The following is a 20653-nucleotide window of genomic DNA, read 5'->3' on the forward strand; positions in this document are numbered from 1 at the left end:
ATAGTATATGACATTTTTGGAAATGTTCATTATATGTGCTAAGATTTTTAGGATTTGCACTTTTCTCTTATTAAAAAGTTGTAACATTTTATGAAAAAGTAGGTTTAACCGATTTCATAAATACATTAATTTACCTAACACTAAATGTTTTAATATATCATCATCCACAGATTATAATATTGTATGTTGCACATTAACTAATCAACTTTTTTTTATAAATTATCCTAGCTGAATTGTCATATGTGATATTGTGCTCATCGAGTAAATTAAATAAAAGTAACTTTACTTAGTCATGACATAATATAATATTCCATACCCAAACCATCTGAACATTTAGATCAATTTTTTTTCTTTCTCTGTAGACTAGAGTATGTGCTTATAAACATATCTGTCAGATGATATACTTCATTTTAAAGTATAAGATACAAAAAAGCAGAGAGGAGTTGTTGTCAGTTTAGCTGAATTTCAGTGACATTTGAAAGAGAGTTGTAGGTTGCTAGCCTACCAGTTCACTAGGGTTAGAGAAGTGAGGCACTATATTTTTATAAATGTTAAATCCAAAGTCAATAATAGGTTGCAAAGGATATACCTAACAGTATCCAGACTCGGGAACACCTTTCAGGTGTTAAGTGCACACATGCATATCAAATTTCAAATTTTATATAAAAATAACAATTCTAGATCTGTATGTACAACTTTTTTCATGAAAAAATATTTCAGAATTGATAATTTGTCATATTTGAACATTTATTTTGTGTAAATTGAAAATTATTCAAACTTACAGGCGTTTCACCTGTAAACAATTCACTTATTGATTTATTTTTTTACCAATCCCAAAGCATAAGTTTATTTTTGCTGAGAACCTATCACCTGTTAAGATTGTAGTTCTCCAGGATTTCTCATGTGATTTTCATTCTCTTTCTCTGATATCATTAGCACAGCCTCACATTCATACCCTTTTACAATCTCGCACCATGTTATGTGAAAAATCTACTAATGAAGATTAACTTTCGAAGTAACAACAGACAAAGTTTAAATACCATTGGATAGAGCAGTTTATAAACTATTTACATCAATGTAGAGTGAATAAAGTGTTATGATAAGTAATTTATGGTTTCATAGGAAACTGATTAGATGTAACTCCAGCGTAGAAGAATAATGAAATTTAATGGAAAGTTGAGAATTTTTATAGTTTCATTAGATAGTCTTTTCATTCCTGAAAATTTTTTTAAATTAAATTATATTTTTGAAAGCTAAGGAAACTTTCTTATCTAACAAGACATTTGGTAACTTAAGCCTAGTTAGGTTTAGAGTATATGGTAGGTGATGGCAAAATATTCCAATGACTCAAATGTGACTCAACTCCTTGTGTATTGAATATTATTGTTAAGTTGATCATATTTAAACAATGTAGATAAGTAAAAGAACTTGTTCTTTATTCAAAAGAAACTATATTTATTAGAAGTAAATTGATCTTGACCAAAAATATTGTTACTTAGCTTGACCTGATGCTAATGTGACAGGCCAGTTTATATGTCACCAGTAAATCTGTTTGTACGTTTTTGCCAGGTTTTTTATGATTTGTACCTGGAAGTGATGAGTACTGTAATTGGCAAAAGAAATATTGAGAAAGTTGCAACTGATCAGATATATAAAATGCAACTTTCTTATCAGTTATAATGATAATAATAAAATAAAGTTCTACGAGAATGGAAGTATTTTTTATTGTTTTTTTTAGAAGCATATGTATAGTTACAAAATTTTGGGAGATTCACAACATAAAAATTAGACAAAAGTAAATCAAATTATATAAATTTTTTAAAAGTCAAAACTATACATTGTTATGTAATGTTTGCAAACATGCAGTTTAGTTAAGTTTTCTCAGCATGAGAAGGCAAAAAATTTAATGTCCATGACCCCTGCTTAGTCTGGAAAAGGTTTAGAAAAAACAATAAATATCTTTAATATAATACAAGTAACAACATAATATTGATATGAATGCACTAAATTAAGCATTAAAGTCGATTTTGCAAGAAAAGAATTTCACTTATTTTGTCTAGAATTTATATCTAAAATCAGCAACAAAATAAAAAAAAACCAAGTTGAAAAGAAGAATGTATTGAGTTTATCACTATGTACTTAAAAATGCTGAAGTGTATCAATGTTTTCTTGTTAAGAATGTTATTTTCATCAATTTTTTTGTTACAGAAACATCATTATAGAACTTGCATTTAATTTTATTGTTTAGACAATGAATATCTCAGTAAATTTAAAATATACAAAAAGTTTACTTAGTGAATAAAAAGTCAGAATAAAAAACAATGTCGCAGTTAAGCTGACACAAAAAATTTTAAACTTTGTTAGAACCTAGTTTAAACACATGCATTATTAAGAGAATATGACTATCATGCTTTTTCCTCTATGTGAACTTCTGAAATATGAGGTGAATATTATTTTTGTAGTTTCATTGGAATTGAATATATGTAATTAAAACATATTTTCAGTTACTCTTTCATTAAAATAAAATATGACATAGGATGTTATATTTTTACCTTTCTCTTTTAAAGCTTTCCATGTTGAGGCAAAAAATTACATTGCATTTGATTGATAATTACTAATTCTTGTCATATTTATATTAAAACAAATCAGTAAAATGTTTTAAGTTGCTTAAGAGGAGAGAGATCTTATATTATTACATTTTATATTCTATGTTTCAGTAATAATCTTGAGATCAATGAGACTTCCATAAACTATACTGTATTATAAAATTAGATTCACTTACCCGGCCACATAAATCATATCTGAGGGTTGGTCATAATGTTGCATTAATAAATTGACAGGTTTAGTTATTATTTGTTATTTTGGATAATATTAAGTCGTTGATAATTGTAAAAATATTTATCTAGGCCAATTATCTTTGCAATAATTATATATGTATATACGTTTTCAGGATTTCTGAAAGACAGATCAGTGTTTATGACAGTACTGACCTTTCGTCACCACTAACTACAGAAGGAATAGATGTCAGTCCAGCAATACTCATTCCATTTTATGATGAAAATAGTTCATCTCTTTTTTTAAGTGGAAGAGTGAGTAAACATAGTCTTGTTTTATTGAATGAATGAAGGCAATAATACTATAAGATGGACCAGTTTTTATGATGTTTGAATATGATTTATTATTTTGGTTTTACACTCATCAATATTAAAATTACTTTTAATGAGGTAGAATTGTCCAATGATAAATGCTGATAATTATTCAAAGTATTAATTGCAAATTTGTCACTAAACTTTATTTAGTTTTTAATCTGTAATAGAAAAAAATTGTCACAGATACTTTGTTTTGTCAAAATGGTTACCTTAACTCTCATAGATTACATTTAGGTTTGGTGGATTGAATGTCTATCTATAAATCAGTCAGTTGAGAATTTTAGTTAGATGTCAGTTTTTGTTTTTTATCAATGTCTCTTTGAATGTTAGAACATTCATAAAGAACTCATAATAAAGTTTCAAAATATCATGATCTCAATGAAAATTTAAGTGTGAGAAGTTTTAAAAAGAGAAAAACTTTTTCATAACAAACATACTGCCAAAATCATCCCTCAAAAAAGATTAACACATGGATTTTAACTATCAGTTTCGGTAATCACCACATATTTACATGTTTTTCTGACACATATTTACACATCCAATGGGTTTTCAATTAAAATAACTAACCCATCTGCTTAAAACTAGATACAGCGGGTACAGATAATTGTATTATCTAATAAATTGGGCAATTCATAGTTCAACCTCTGACATTCAAACAAAACTCTACAGAACAAGTCATGGCTTACTGAGAGATTGATGCTGACATTACTCTTTCAAAGCTAGATTTTTTTCGAATTTTCTTCATTTCTGTGTGGGTGAAAAGCATACTAAGAAGATATCTATTCTTAGTGATTTATAACATATTGCTTACAACTATGATTGGAAAAAAGATTTTTAAAAGCCATTATGAGGCAGTGAACCAAAGAATGACAGTGGCTAAAGGTAGCCATTTCTATTCATATATCTTAGTACATATTCATAAGCATAAATTACATGAAGGATGGGAGGGATATGTTCCCCTCACTCATTACCAGTGGATTGTGCCTTTCATATTTCAACAGTAATAGTATATATTGGTTTTACTATTATTCACCCCAGCTCATAAAAGCAAGATTCCGAAATGGTCTTACCTGCTCTCACCCAAAGCTATCTCAATCTTGGTTTCCTCTCTAAGCATTGCTAAAAAATGTATCCCTAACTGCACATCAGTCTTTTATACCCCACCAGTTTCATGCCATTTCAGAATGTGCTGATCATGTGACTACCCTCCACCAATCATACTAGCACAACTAGCCCCTTCTACTATTCTGTACCAATCCTCACTTTCTTGATTGGCATTCTAATGTATAGACATGTGTTTTAAATTACTCATCATGTGTCTAAAAAAATTTGATTGTGCTTGATCACTAATTTATATCAATTTCAACTTCAAGTTTTGACTTCTTGTGTTTGATTTCCATTGTTTCTTCCTGTCTTGCTTTAGAAATATTTCTGTTTTCTGAATTCTAATTTGTTCATATGAATTCAAGATTTAATATGGCAGATGACGAATTTCCCGTGATAGTAGGCAATGGTTTTGACATAAGTACACAAGTCTCAGGGTTGATGATATCTGCTAGGGAGGCACAGGCTTTAATTTGCGGAGAGTTTGTGTCTTACGTTCGGCCCAACGATTTCTTTCTTTCACATTACAATTTTATGTATTTAGGTATTGTTCTTTTTCCCAAGAGATCTGTGGTAACTTTTTCAGCATGTTAGTTCATTATTTATACTTCTTTTTACTGTTTATGTTAATTAGTTTGTAAGTTCCTTTTTCTTTATTACTAGTCATGTCTAATTAAAGATTAGATTTAAGTTATTGTTAACTGGGTGCCTTTTTATTCTCATGTTTTTCAGGATAGGTTTTACTTTTGTGTCCATAGCCTTATTAGTTCTTTGAGTCAACTTGTAACTTTGATATTTATGGGTCTTTTTTTTCTAACTTCCTTTAGTGGTTTTGTACTTTAGGTGTTGCTTATTGTTTTAGGTTTTAGTTAGAATTTAATAGTTTTGCAGGTTTGTATTTTTATGTACTTTGTAGACTTTGTATGTTTAGTTTGTGTCTTTTTGGCAACACTTCATGACAGTTCTGTGGGTTCGATCTGAAGGTTTCTGCCTTCAGTTCTGCTCTCCCCCTGTGTCCAATTTTCAGATCTCCTTCCCTCCTACTTGGGATAATATCTCCTCCAGTTGTCTTGCTGAGTCTGTTTGAGCCTCCTACACAAAGGAGCTATAAACGGGTGGTGCCTGATCAACCGGGATTTTACTCCTGTCTATTTGCTGTTCCCAAAAAACATGAGAGATTGGAGACCAATCATAGATTTGTCCCAGCTGTATACCGATCTGGAGACTCCTCGCTTCACCATGGAGACCTACCTCTCACTTTAGTGGGTTGTTTTCCACGGGATTTTGGATAACCAAGTTTGTTGTGAAAGATGCCTATCTTCATATTCCAATTGGTCCAGGGTCATGTTATTTTCTTCGGTTCATCCACAAGAGCTATGTCTTCCAGTTCCGGGCATTGCTGTTTTGGTATTTTTTCAGCTCTGAATATTTTTGGTTGGGTGGTACACTCTTTTGCATGTCATCATCACTCACTGGGTCTTTGGACTCACCATTACATGGATGACCGGCTACTGTTTGCCTCTTCCCATGCCCAGTCAGTTACTCATAAGCGCTTACTTCTTTGAGAAACTGCTTGGGTGGGGTTTCTCATCAGGTTGGAGAAGTCCTTTATTACCCCCGCACAGCAGTGTTCCCTCTAAGTTGCGCAGCCATACAACAACCAATCAAGTGCCGTGCACATCCTCAGTAATGGTGAGGAGTCTCAACACATTGACAACATTAATGACCCTGGGAGTCAATAGGCCTAAAGCCCAGATAACCAACTGGTAGCATTTCAAAGCAGCCTAATGATTCAATAGGGTTGATGATCTAAAAATACCCCCCTTCCCCAAAAAAAAAATGGTAGCAAACATTTGCACATTGCATTGATACTGGTGCATGTGAAAAAATTCATTCCGCACCTGGTTTGAAAAAATTAGAGGGAACATTGCCACACAGTTTCTTATTCATATGGGGGTTCTCTTCAATTCCCATCTCAGTTGGGACCAGCCTTCTCCACTTTGGCTGCGAGATATGGAGTGGGTGGTCATGAAGGCCCTACCTTCTCAACCCTCATTCCCTTGCATTCCCTTCAATGGCTGCTTCTCGACCAGTGAAACTTCTTCCATAATCCCTTTGACTATCCCATCTCCCTTCCCCCTGAGAACAGGACTGATCTTGCTTGGGAGCTCAGTAGGGACTTGACCAAGGTTGGGTTTCCATTTTCTGCCTCGTCCCTAGTCTCATCTGTTCACAGATTCTTCCTTGATGGGTTGAGGGCTTTCATCAATTCCCAAAAGATTTTGCATTGGTGGTTAGTCAAGGAGGCTACTCTCCTTTTCAATATCCTTGAACCTTTGGCAGTTTATCAAGCTCTGTATCATTTCCTCCTGCTCCTATGAGTAGTTATGGTTCATTTTGACAATTCCACTGTCATCAGATATGTCACTAAGCAAGGGGGAACCAAGTCCAGATCTCTGTGTTTTCAGACTCTGGATCTCCTGTACTAGGCCAACAACCATGACATAATGGTTCTGGCATGTCATTTTTCTGAAATTATGAACTTTGTGGCCAATTGCTTATCCAGTCCCAACCAGGTTCTTCCAGTGGAGTAGTCCCTTATCCTCAGGTATTTCAATGGGTGTGTTCTCAACTGGGAACACTGCATATAGATGCATTTGCCACTCACTGGAATGCCAAAAAATCCCTCCTTTTAGTCTTTAGCTCCTCACTCCTCAGCTCTAGGGTTGTATACTTTCAGTCAAAATTGGAGGGGCCTTCACCTATATGTCTACTCTCCAATTAGACTCCTCTCCAGAGTCATTTCCTCTATACAGACCATTTCTTGTCGTGTTTCTGGTTGCTCCATATTGACTGTCTCAGATGTACTCTGCTCTGTCCCTTATGGGAGCAATAGCCCCTGTCCTTACCTCTGTTCTGATTGCTTTTCTGTCACCCGTGATTGGAAGTATTTCATCCCAACGTCACCAAACTCCATTTTCATGTTTGGCTTTGTCCGGTCCCTTACCTCAGCTTAGCTCAGGGACTCACCCCCTCATGTAACATCTTTCCATGCCCATACCATTTGCCCTTCTTCCTTGTCTATATACCAGAGGCATTGGCCTTACTTCAGACTTTAGTCCAATCGCATTGGCCTCTGACCATCCTGTCCTTCAGTTCATCACCTGGTTGTTTGTTCAGGGTTTGTCCATTTTAACTGTTGCTCATTATAGATCTGCCCTGTTGAACACTTTCTATTCTCTTTCTTCCAGAAAGCCTTCTCCTCCCCAATTATTTTCCTCCTTTCATATTCCTTTCATCTGGTCCATCCACCTTGTCTCTCTGTTCTGCTGGATTGGGATCTCAATGTTGTCCTTCATGCCCTGTCCCATTCTCCCTTTGAACTGATTGCAATGTGTTCCTTATACCATCTTGTCCATGGAAGATTGCCATTTAAATAATGTTTCTTCACACCAAATTAGTCATCTAACTGTGTATTTAGCTGCTTGAAACCACCATCCTTCGGAAGAGATCATTCAGGCTGGTATGTGGACAACTCCCAATACATTTATTGAACATTACCTTCACAACCTAGCTGTGTCTTCCATGTTTGTCCATGCCTTGCTGTTTGGAGTCATAGCTATACAGCACTTCTCCACTGATTTGGTGCTGTAGTTCTCCCTCCTGAGTGCATTGGTGCCTGCCTATTCTGTTCTGCTTTCTTTGTATTACTATGTTCATTACTGGACAAAGAGCATACCCGTTCCAGAAGTGGTGCTATACCAAACATGTGTGCTTTCTTTTCATATTATTGCATACCTGTTCTTCCAGTGTGGTTGCTTTTCACTTGATTGAATATTGACATGTCTTCACCGGCCCCTTCACCTCTGCAATGTGGTGTTCTAGCTTTGGGTGAGAGGAGGTTAACATTTTGTTACACTGAAAATGTATTTCCAATAGTTACTTACCTCCTTTCACCCACTTCCCACCCTTCCTCCCCAGTGATATGCCGGTGTTTCTGGTTTGTACCTGCCAATTCTCAAAATTGAGGATTATTTCAGAATAGTAGAGGAAGCCAGCTGCACTAGTATAGATGGCACAATATGATTGGTGGAAGGTAATCACATGATCAGCACATATTCTGAAAAGATGCAATACTGATGGGTATAAAAGACTGGTGTGCAGTTATGGGTAAATTTTTAGCAATGCTTGAGAGGCAAGCACAGATCTAGATAGCTTTGGGTAAAAGGAGGTAAGTAACTATCTGAAATATATTTTCAGTGGAAGAAAGTATTAACTTTTTTCGCTAGGAACCATGTTGTCCTCCAGCTGTTTTGGTCTTGCATCATGACATCAAATATTTGGAATTTTATGTTATATCCCATTTCTTAAATGTAAACTACTTGCTGGTTTACGAAGTATATTGCAATAAAGACTAGAATATTCACTATCCTTTTTTTTGAAAATTGTATATGGGAAAGTTTTGTAGCTCACATTTTCTTCATCTTTGAAGAAATTATTTTTGTATTATTGTTTTGCAGGTTTATATTATTCTTACATTTGAAATACATGCAATAGTTCAAATAGTTTAGCAGTTAGTACTGCTGAAAATCGTAACATATTTTATAAATAGCTCTCTGAGTCCTGATTTATGATGTCTTCATGATCTTTAAAGTGTCACTTTCATGTTTTTTAATTCTTTCAACATTTCCAGAACTCTGAAAAGAAAGTATTTAGGCCTGATGAAGTATAAGTTAGACTTCATCTGACACACTATAAATAATAAAATATGCATTATAGTATATAATTGGACCACAGCATATGGTGACAGCTATTGCAGAAATACAATCCAAAATGTTGATGTCTCTCATTTTACTGCCAGGGTGATTCCACTGTGTTTGTATTCGAGGTGTCTGCAAGCTCACCTTACCTCTATCCATTATCACACTATAAGTGTCCGGGACCTCATCAAGCCATTGTATATTTTCCAAAGTGTGTATGTAACATCGCAGATGTAGAGTTTGCCAGGGCTTTAAGACTGACAAAGACCAGCATTGAACCATTGTCTTTCACTGTACCACGCCTCAGAGTGAGTACTTCACTTCATTATCTAACTGATGTGAATAATAAGAACTTAATCCTTCTTATCTGTCCAACATAAAGTTTCATGCACTTGTATTGGGACAAAAATACTATTGTTTGTTTAGGATTCTCTTAAATACATAACTTTAAGAAGAAATACTATGAATCTGTCGAACTGCCAGTTTCTTGATGTGAAATATATTGGAGATCTAACCATTTTACTACTATATTTTGAGTGATTAGGTATCAAATATTTAATATTAACATCTGATCAAAGCAAGATGTCTACATAGTTCAGAACTAAAAATACATTCCTATTAATTAGCATATGTAATTAAATATACTGTTCAAAGTATATTATGCATAATTAGAATGCATTGTTTCTTTAAATGGGTTAACATTTTCAGCTGTACATCTAATATCTCATGAAGTTTGGCCCACGTAGGAGACTTAGCTTAGTCTGTAATCCATATGCTAAGCTAACAATGAAAAATAATCTTTATAATAAAATAATGAATATAAAAATCAATTTATTTAAAATGAAAGTAGATATATTAAATATTACATCAACACCGTGTGTCCTACTGTAGTAAAAGATAAACTTGGCTTGGCAAGCTTAGTAAACTTAGGGTAGTCATGAATCCATAATTAGGTTAACAGTGTGAAATAACCTTTATATTACAAAATAATAACATTTACTATGTAGAATAATCATTATACTACAAAAATAAAAACTAGTAAAAATATGAAATATTTTAACTCTATGTGTACACTATGGTAAATTATCAGTAGGGTAGGCCAATGTCCAAGTAAGAACTGTCACACTGTTTTAAAAGTTATACTTGACTTGTGCAGCTTATTAGATTTAGACTTAAATCCATAAATGAAGCTAATGATATGAAATAATCTTTATAGCAGTAATGATAATAATAAAAATTAGTTATTGTAAATATAATAACCAATATTGTTAATGATTGTAACCTCAAAGAAAGAATAGGGTGTAACTAACTTACTATTTTTGCTGGAAAATAACATGCTCGATGCCCATAAAGTCTTCGTCTTTTAGTCAGAGTATTTTCAAGATGACCTCTTCCCAGATGTTCGTGTAACATGGGAACCAACTGTGTCTAGTCATATGTGGTTTGATAAGAAGAATGGAGAACAGAAGTGGATCAGTCTTAAACCAGAAGGCATGACACCATGTAAGTTTTTCTATTGCTTTTTTCAGGATTCAAACAATGTATTCAAAAATCTATTTTTGATGCTTGAATAATTCTTTATTCAACAGGAGCTGAAAGAATTTAGTACCATTACTAAGGTTTTGAAAACAGATTGTTGAACAGTATATGAATTTTAACTGTTGATATTTGAGCAATCTCGATAATTGATATAGAAATTATTTGTTTATTGAGTTAAAAGCCAGCAGAATATTGCAGGTTTAAATCTTTTAGTATCAGATATAATAATTGAAGAAAATAGTAATAGTAGATATATAATTGAACTTGGAACTAATTTTCTGCAGAAAATATAAAAGATGATGGTGATGTTTTTAAATATTTGTGACTATTCAGTAGGTCTTAATTCTAATATTCTTGAATGAGCAATGACATCTCATTTTTATGAAATAATAAAGCAAATGCTTTTCTTTTGCATCAAAAGATTTTGTGTGACGTGAGTTATAAATGTGTTAAATAAACTTTTTGATTTGAATTTTGTAGTGTAAACAATTTAATGATTCTGAAGGTACTGAGTTTATCAAAGAGGTAGAATTTCTTAAAAAAAAATAATATTGTTTATTTCCACATTTTATATTTGATAACTGTTTCAAAAATCTATCAGAAATCTGGAAGAATGATACCCAGTTGTGTGCTTAATAATTCACAGGTTTAATGTTAAACTTTTCAGCTATTTAGTGCTAGGATGGTATTAGATCTAATCAAAAACAACTTAGGTTTGAAAAAAGGTGCACCCAAAAAGGATTCAGTATGCAACTTAAAGGAATAAAATCAATATTGGCTGCCAAACTGGTAGCTACACTTATAGCATTGATAATAATTTTACAGCAAATATTCATTCATTAGTTAGCCAGGCCATATTTTTTTTTCAACTTTGGGCATGATAATGGTAAAATAAAATACATGGCTTAGCTAACTAATGAATGAATATTTGCTCTAAAATTCTTATCAATGCTATAAGTGTAACTACCAATTTTGGTTTCATTCCTTTAAGTCACACGCTGAATCCTTGCTGCACCTTTTTTCACACCTAAAGTGTTTTTGGTTAGATATCATGACTTTTTATCAACACACACCAACAAACCACACCAAGTAAGAAAGTGACACTTTATAGTAAACAACATTAGCTTTAGGGTCACAATCCTATTATTCAGAACAGAAAACTTTACAGCACCAAGCAGATTCTTTAAAATATATGATGGTAGTTTTCTCTATAAAACAGTGTTAATAGCTTCCTTTATTCTAATGCCTTGCAATTTAGATACAGTTTCTTGTCATCATCCCCATGCAATCTATACAGCTGTATCAAGCATAATTATTTATGCTAATTGCTTAAGATAATATCATGTGATGCTAAACACTCTTTAATTAGGACAATTTAATAAAATTTAATAAATTTGTGCTGAAAAGTTGATAATGAGTAATCAATAATAACTGTCCACCCATATAATTCTTTTGAAAACTTGAGCTAGAAACTGCTAACTAGTTTGCTTGGCCTAACCAATACTTATGGAACTGCATGTCTTTTCACCTTATAGTTGTGCTGCTCTAAATCAGCCATCTTTAATCCAAATGACAAAAAACTAAAAATGGTCCACTTTTACTCTTAGGTGAAACTGAAGTGAAAATGTTAGACTGACAGCTCAAGTGACTTTTTGTGTAGGCATGTGCAAATTTTTTTGTTAAATATGAGCAGTTTTTGTTGAATAACTTTGCACGTGAGGCTTATATTTACATCAAATGAGACTCCTAATTGTAGGTTGTAAAGATCTATCAGTATACCAGATTTGAAAAACATCCATAAAAGTTAAGTATGTTTTTTATCAAATAAAATTTCAATACTTTTGGTGCAAATGAGAAAAAATAAATAAGAATAAACTCAATCAAAATTGAAGATGTTATATCTCGGGTATTTCTTAATGGATTGCCTTGAAATTTTCTTATGTGAAGTAAGATTCCAGTCGAACACATCCTATGACAATATATGATAGTTTGTATTACCACAATCTGAGCTACACTGTAAATAACACAAAGTGTGTCCTGCAGGTTGTTTTTTGGCCACAAAACACATGGTAGTAACTACATTTAAAAGATTTAATTTTTTTTTCTTTAGGTGGGTTTAGATAATTGTAGGATATACATATGTATTTTGTGTTCCCTGCTGGAACCCTTTTGGTATATGAATCTTTATATTTTTACTAATATAGGTTAGAAACTGAGTTATACAGTGTTTATTTCATTACTCCCATAACAATTTGCATTTTAGCCAACCAGTATCAGGCAGGTGGTAGTAGCACTGCCTATGTAGGAATGGTTCAGATTGTTCATTGAAATGGTATTTTAAATATCTCTTCAATAGGTCACCAGAACTTTACGATACTATACAATGTTTCCTTTTATAACAATATCTATGTAATAACTGAGTCACAATTTTGGGAATATCTGTAAATATCACAGCAAAAAGTTTGAATTTTTCTTCTCCTTGTTTTTTTTTTTTTATTTACATTATAACTCCAAAACCAGAACTGGTGTCAACCAATTTCACTGAGATGACATAGTTTCAAATGAAGTATTTGCTTTTATAAGTATAATTAATAACTAGTAGAAATTTGGGTTCTTTTAAAATGCTTAAATACAGGGTGAAACAGGAATTACCAGCTAATAATAGATAAACAATAAATGTTACAGTTGAAACCTCATTGTATTTAGAACTTCCTATGTCTATTGAAACATTGCATTAAAGACAACAAGCAAACAAGTAAAGAAAAACTTTTTAAAAAAAGGAAGCAAATGTAGGGATGGCTAATATCAATCCTTCAAAAACAATGCAAAGAAGATTGTAGAGATGGCACTTGCATCATCTTGACATAATAGCACAGGCAAGAATTAACATATAGCAACCTATATAACTAGTCAGTCAAAATTGAGTGTATCCTATTTTTGTCTGTTAACATTCTGTAACACAGTGTGTCTGTACTATTATGTGGGGATGATGCAAATGCCCATCTTATTATCATGTTTGCATTGTTTTTCAAGGATTGATATTAGCCATCCCTACATTTACTTCCTTTTTTGAAAAGTTTTTCTTTATTTGTTTAATATTGAATGTAGTATATATTGACAATTTCTATTTATTGTGCAAGTCTGACCAAAATATAGATGATATTCTTTTTCTGGTTTGTCAGTGAAAGACTGTGAGAAAAGAAAAATATTTTGAACTTATTGATAATTTCTTACTGTTAATAGTATTGAAACAAAAATTTAGAAGGATGTGATTTGTATTTCAAAAAAAGAAAAGAAAATTCAACCGTATTGTACATACATTCAATAATCCTAATCCCTCTTCATCCATTGAGGACAAAAACCTAAACCAAATTTGACTAGTCTAAGTATCAAACTCAAAATTATATTGAGAACACACAGTACAATAAATAAAATTGTGCATGAAATTCTTTTGTGGCATAATTCTAACTGCTGTACATCAGTTAAAGCATGGCTTTCATACATTTCTATATCATCAGGTGGCTTTAACTTGGGAGTGATAATGAAGTATTGTATATAGGTTATAACCATACTTACTTTTTAATTATCTGTATTCAGGTTAAGGATAGATCGAGATTTCGTGTACAGGCTTCTGCATTGATATTTCAAAGTCAGTATATTTGATTTGATAAGTGAAATTGTAGGAATCGTTGAATTTTTTAATAATATTTTATGCTTCACATATGTGACAGATTGGCTGCATAACATCACATTCAGTTATATGTTTAAGATCTTTTTTAGACTTGATGGTCACTTTTTTTCTATTTGCTTTGTAGTGTCTGAAGCTGTAGAGTCCAAACCTCCCAAATTGACACATACTGAAGAAGAACCAATGTTAGTGTTTGAAGGAGAGTTAATACTAGAAGGTTCACTGGCATTTATGCAAGGAGGAAAGGAAAAGGAAGAAAGGGTAAACAAAGATTTTCAAGGAAAATAACTAAAACACAATATTTTAATAAACCATAACAGTATTAGGTGTCATTAGCTTTCAAATTTAGTTTGGGGAATAAAAATTGTTTAAAAGATCTAAATCAATATTAGCTAAAGGCAGAAGCTTAAATAAGACATTTTTGAAAGTTAAAGCATGGGTGACACTAGTTGAGGGGCCTGGCTTCCCTGGAATGCCAATGGCTCCCCCCTCCCAAGTAATGCTAAATCTAGATTTAATTTAGATTTGGCCTCATTACGTGCTTCATAGCCTCCCCCCCCCCCCAAAAAAAAAAGAAAATAAGAAAGAAAAATATAAAAACTGGGACATAGAAGCTTGAAAAAATTTCTAGTCAAGTATACTCATGAAAAAAATCACGAGGCTTTGCTGAAACTGTATTGAATTATTTAAAAATGAAGGTTTGAAGCTATTACATTTTCTTAAGGGAAATTATAAAAACTAAAAGATTATTTTTTCCTAAAGTGAGTGCATTCAAGCTGTAGGTTCTGTTCCACAGGTGTCTAAACACCTATATCTGAAGGAGTTTGTGCCCATTCCAATTTTTTCTAACAAAGTTAAGTAATCATTCTCTATTGATTTCTTTTTTTTTGTTTTTCATTTTTATCAACAGATAGTAAGTGCTATGAAAGAAAAGATGAATTTTGAAGATAATGCCCTACCCCAAGACAACTTTGAGGGTGTGGATCCTGAGGAATGGGTAGGTTTTTGTACCAGCTGTAAAATGATACATATTTTCTTACTGATGTCAGAATTTTACCATAACATTGAAACATTTTACATATTATTGATACTAATGCTCTTTACATAGATACACTGTGTGGTAAAATGTATGTGTTATTTAAAGTACATTAAGTCACCGCAAAAGATGTTATCTTGTGTTTCGACAATTTTATAAATTGCATTCACTGGTATGGATTCTATTCATAGACACAAATTATGAAAACAACATACAATGTGATAATAAATATGTTAATTATTCTCCAGAATCTTTTCTTTTATGGTAAAATTAAATTTAAGAGCATCGGTGACAATGTATGATTTATTGAAAAATTGTATTAAAGGTAATATTATCCAGTTCCATTTCTAAAATTTTATTGTCTAAAGTTAGTATTGTGAAAAACGATTACAGGTTTTCTTATGTTGTCCTCTTATTACTTCAATTCTCAGACTTGCAATACCATTTTACAACACATTCAGTGTACAATGACTTCTAACTTAATTTTTTTATTTTCATTTAGGAGGAAGATAAGTGAAACTAAAGATTTCTCCATGAAGTTAAAGCTGATTTTCTTCACATTTCCATATTCTGTAAATTTCATAGGTAGTAGATTTTGAATAAGATATAGGGATGAAAATTCAAATGGCTGATATTGGTGTTAATTTTTTGTATTAAAAAACATATATATATACGTGTCTGGTTTATATGTAAGTTGGTATTTCCAACAATTGTAAAATCATGTAGGGAAAACATTTCAGAACTTTCAATGTATATTGAATTATTTTCACTGTGGGCGGTATATCTGTGATAAAACAGTGAAGTGGTAAAACTTGACTCAGATTTAAAATGATGGTTCATACATTTTAGATCCATGATTATTTCTGTAGCAGTTCATCTCTGAATATTAGCATAAATTGTTTGTAACTTAAATTATTGGGGTGCTATAATTTTCTTTTATTTGAGACAAACACAAAAGGTGTCATTTTTCTTTTTGACTTTTTTTCTCTCCGAGAGATTGAAATAAAATATTATCGTACTAATAGAGTTTATAAGTCATGTATGGAATAAATTAAAATGTAATTTTTATATTGTAGTATCAGTTGGAGAAATTGATTTATTTTGTTTCAAATAATAGTAGCATAAATGTCACATATCAAAGTTTCAAATTGTTAATATTGTTCAAACTGGATCATCAAATAACTTTCCAAGTAATAGATGTCTTTCAGAATGGCAATTACATTGTCAAAAGCTACAAAGTATTAAAACAAATTACACTTCAAAAATGTTGCTTTCAAGTGCCACTTTCCAAACTGTATAAATATAATACATTATAAAGTATTTCACTTTCCTTGTAGTGTTTTAACTGCATTAAGTGCCCTGGTAAAGAACTTTCATTTAAAGTTTATCTTATCTTCCTATTCATTAATGTAACTATATGTGTTAAAAGAGTTAAATATAATAAAAGAGTAATATAATAATGCATTGTCATTATCAGTTGTTTGTTTTTTATAATTGCATAAGTTTGTTAAATATTTTCTTATACTCTTTATTTTGTGATTGTGTTTAAAACCAAATAGATTGAATAAATTATGAGATGAATTATTTGCTTCTGCTTTCAGTGATACTATGAAACTATTTTGACCATCAAAGTTACAACATGATAAAGGTTCATCTAGAAAATAATCAATTTGCACAAATGAAACATGATACTAATTGTTTGTTAGTTTGAGACAAAATATTTAACATGTGGTTATAGCAAATATCAAATTATGTGAGAGAAACTGGGAGACTTTTCAGATATTTGTATTGAATCATGTGAGAGAAACTGGGAGAGTTTTCAGATATTTGTATTGAATCATGTGAGAGAAACTGGGAGAGTTTTCAGATATTTGTATTGAATCATGTGAGAGAAACTAGGAAAAGTCTTAGATCTTTGTTGCTCAGGTATATGCATTATCAGTCATAAAAGAAAAAAAAAGGGCTACTTGTATTTTAAAAAATCATTTGACATGCAACCATGTTCAATTTGGGTGATGAATTTCAGGTAATTAATAACTAGCTATATTTGATTAATAACTCATAATTTGTTTGCCAGGATTTTGAAATATAATTATTATAATAATTAGTAGTATTTTCAATAATGTTTTTATGCAGTGTATTACTAAATTACACATCATTATATACAGACTTAATGTTTAAGTGAAAAAGAGCATCAGAAACTTATACTATATTTACTTATTCTATGGAAAGCAAACTATATTTTTCAATTTTCCCTTAATTCTCTGATATATATATATCTATATATATATTGTAGCTATGCAACTTCAGGCATCTGACATCCTAAAACAATTGTATGTTTACACATGATTAAAGTTCCAAAATTTGGTAACCATGACATTCTCTGGTTTAAATGGGAAAAAGAAATTATGCTTCAAAATTCATCTGTCATTCTCTTCTCTTACCTCTGTTTTTCTATGTACTTGTACACAATCACATTCTCTGTGTGTTCACCTTTACATATGTGGTACACTAGATTGGACAACTAGTAAAGCCATTTGTTATTCTATTTTGCATTATTGAAAATGGTGCATAAAAGTAAACTGAGGCCTCTTGTGTGTAAAGCAAAATAGTATTGGTTTATAAATACACATTTTGTTTTGTATAAATACATTCTTTCTACAGATATTATGTTCCATTGTAATTACAGTGTGCAATGTATGTAATTACCTTAACATATATTTATATTAATTGCTACTAAATAATATTTTTTTTTATGTAAATATCAAATATATCAAGGGAACATAATTATTCTTGTAGTGTGCATGCATATTTATTTTACACTTTATTTGGTCTACAGTTGAAGTGTAAAAACCTATACAATTTACACAAGGTATGCTACAGGTAGAAACTGAAAGTAAAACATTGTGCTTTTTTATAACTATTCATTAATTAAAAAACTGAAATTCCAAAAATGATTTGCATTTAAAGTGTTTTTACACACCAGTTTAATTCTTACACAAAATTCCATTACACATCTTAAAACTAATAAATTAGTACTAGTGAAATATTTCATAGGCTATTACTGTCTTTATTAACTTTAATGTGTTAAAATATTTAAAGTTTCTTTTTAGAACAAACTTATTTCTGAAATTTTTTTTCATGTTAAGCAATAGTTGCTTTTTTTTTCTATTTTAGGAATGTCTGTAAATTTTTCTCTTAGATTTAAGTATGGATATAAAACAAAATTCACAGTTTTTGCCTGAGGAGATTTTTTAAATTTAAAAGTATACGTGATTTTTTTCTTACCCTCTGAAATTTCTATAAGGAGTCTTGTAGCTTAGTTAAGGATAAGTTTTTATTGATAGAACTGATGGCTTATACTTGACTTTTGCATATTTGTTATGAAATTCATATTTATATTTTGATGAGCAATAGAATTTAACCATCTTATTACCAACATTAGTATATTGTGTAACCACATGTAATGTTTCATAGTAAAAAAAAGGTACCAGGAAACAGTTTTATAATCACTTATAAGAAATCGTGATTCATTTACCTTCTATAAAACCCCTGTAGATAATTTAATATGAGAACAAATTTTACCCATGTTCATTATAGGGAGTTGTTTGATATCTTGGTTTTAGAAAGGTTAATTTGATGCATTTGGCTGTGATTTGTTTCTCTCGATTACAATTAGATAATTCAGAATTAATAGTAGAAAATCATTTTACTGATTAAAAAATTATTTCATAATTTGAAAGTTTAAAAGGCTATTCCAAAGTGTTTGTTTGCTGTCTTTTGAGTGTGTGTCACATTTCACCATTTTAAATGTATTTTTTTCTAGGTAGTATCTTCTAAAGAGTTGAAAGGATTTTCAGAACAAAATAGAATGCTAGTTGTGTGTAACAACCTAAAACTAAATATGTACTGAACTACTTGTATTGGTGAATAGTTGATGCATATCATCACTATCACAAATAAAAATTGATATTTAGCAAATTTACTCTAAAAATAAAAATAGCATTTCAGTTGCGCACCAAATAAAATTTACTAACGATGTAAAAGTTAAAACTAGTTACATTAATAATATGTAGGAAATAAAAGTATACAAAGCATAGTGAGGTATTGAAAGTTTTTAAGCCAAACTAATGTTACAAAGTATTCAAATGTAAGGCTGTGCTTATCCTGTATGGTTTACTATTAATGAATTTGTCAAGCCATTTTTCTCATTGGAATGGACAAGTGTTGCTGAATTAACAAGCTAGATTATCACATCTGATAGAACTGCCTATTATAGTGAGAGGTGTTGAACGTGTAGATTCAAATCACTTGGCAGAATTTTTTATCTCTACAGTGAAACATCTGAATTGGTAGAAGTATTTTAAGGTGTAATTTTTCTGGTGTGATTAAACTGTTTTAAGTATTCATAACTTAAGTATAAAAAAAAATGATGCCATATACATTACGCATTATATCAACATTATGTTTTGGAGTTTGAGAACACTTCATTATAAAGATTTTACAACATTCTAATTATTACAAGAAAATAATTGTTTTTGATAAACCTGTTTTAGCCAATAAAGCCAAAGTTTTTTGAAAATCACTGAATTTTTCAGAGTCATTCAGTTTTAATGTAAAAAAGTTTTAATGTAAAAAAAAAGTTTTTTGCAAGTTGTAAAATACTAGAGGGAAAGAAAAAAATTAAGAGAAAAAGTTGTCTTTGTCAATCGGCATTCTTTCAAAACGTAAAGGAAATTTCTATGTTATAATAGACTTTTATTCCATAAAACAAACTCAATTTTAAAGATGTTTTTAGATATATATAAATATACTTATTATAGTATATAAAGGATTTTTGGTAATATAGTAAAAATTATCAGGTCTAAAAATTTTAAAAATTATCATCCTACTTCTTACTCATTTTGAAAATTGATTTTATATATTTATTTCCTTCTCATAATTGTTGACTAAGTTGTCATATTACATTACTTGCCTGCTAACAGATATTTTCTTCATTAAAAACAAAACTTGAATCAATCCAATTTTTATAGATAAGTTTGTTATATAAGAACTTTGAAGTTTAAATTTTAATTAGAAGTTACCAGCTGCACATTGACAGGCAAAATACTCTTGTTGCTATGTCTAATAAAGTTCTTCAGTCATAATTTAACTGTCATGTTTTCTATATACAATTAAGCTATACATTGTGGAGTACAGGAAGAACGTGCTTTTAATATACCAGGGTATTTGGACACAAATCCACTATTTGTTGAAATATTTTAGATTGGTAGTTTTGAAATTTTTTTTTAAACTATTCATAAGTTTGAGATTCATTGGCATTTGCGCAGTAGTATACCTTTTTGTTTTTGAAATTGTTTTTTTTTTGTAGCAGGCT

At 31.0% G+C, this 20653-nt stretch overlaps 1 protein-coding gene across 1 annotated transcript in view; it reads left to right on the top strand.

Moving 5' to 3' along the window:
- Positions 1–19858, top strand: part of LOC106457089 (coronin-7-like) — a 45141-nt gene extending 25283 nt beyond the window's left edge. Inside the window, exons 20-25 of the mRNA XM_013916473.2 lie at positions 2951–3089; positions 9115–9321; positions 10381–10516; positions 14368–14501; positions 15151–15237; positions 15779–19858. Coding sequence (XP_013771927.1) covers positions 2951–3089; positions 9115–9321; positions 10381–10516; positions 14368–14501; positions 15151–15237; positions 15779–15793 — 718 coding nt within the window. The 3' untranslated portion in view covers positions 15794–19858. The remainder of the gene's footprint in view (positions 1–2950; positions 3090–9114; positions 9322–10380; positions 10517–14367; positions 14502–15150; positions 15238–15778) is intronic.
- Positions 19859–20653: the final 795 nt, after the last annotated feature.

Source organism: Limulus polyphemus, unplaced genomic scaffold (assembly GCF_000517525.1).
Source record: "Limulus polyphemus unplaced genomic scaffold, Limulus_polyphemus-2.1.2 Scaffold291, whole genome shotgun sequence".
NCBI lineage: Eukaryota > Metazoa > Arthropoda > Merostomata > Xiphosura > Limulidae > Limulus > Limulus polyphemus.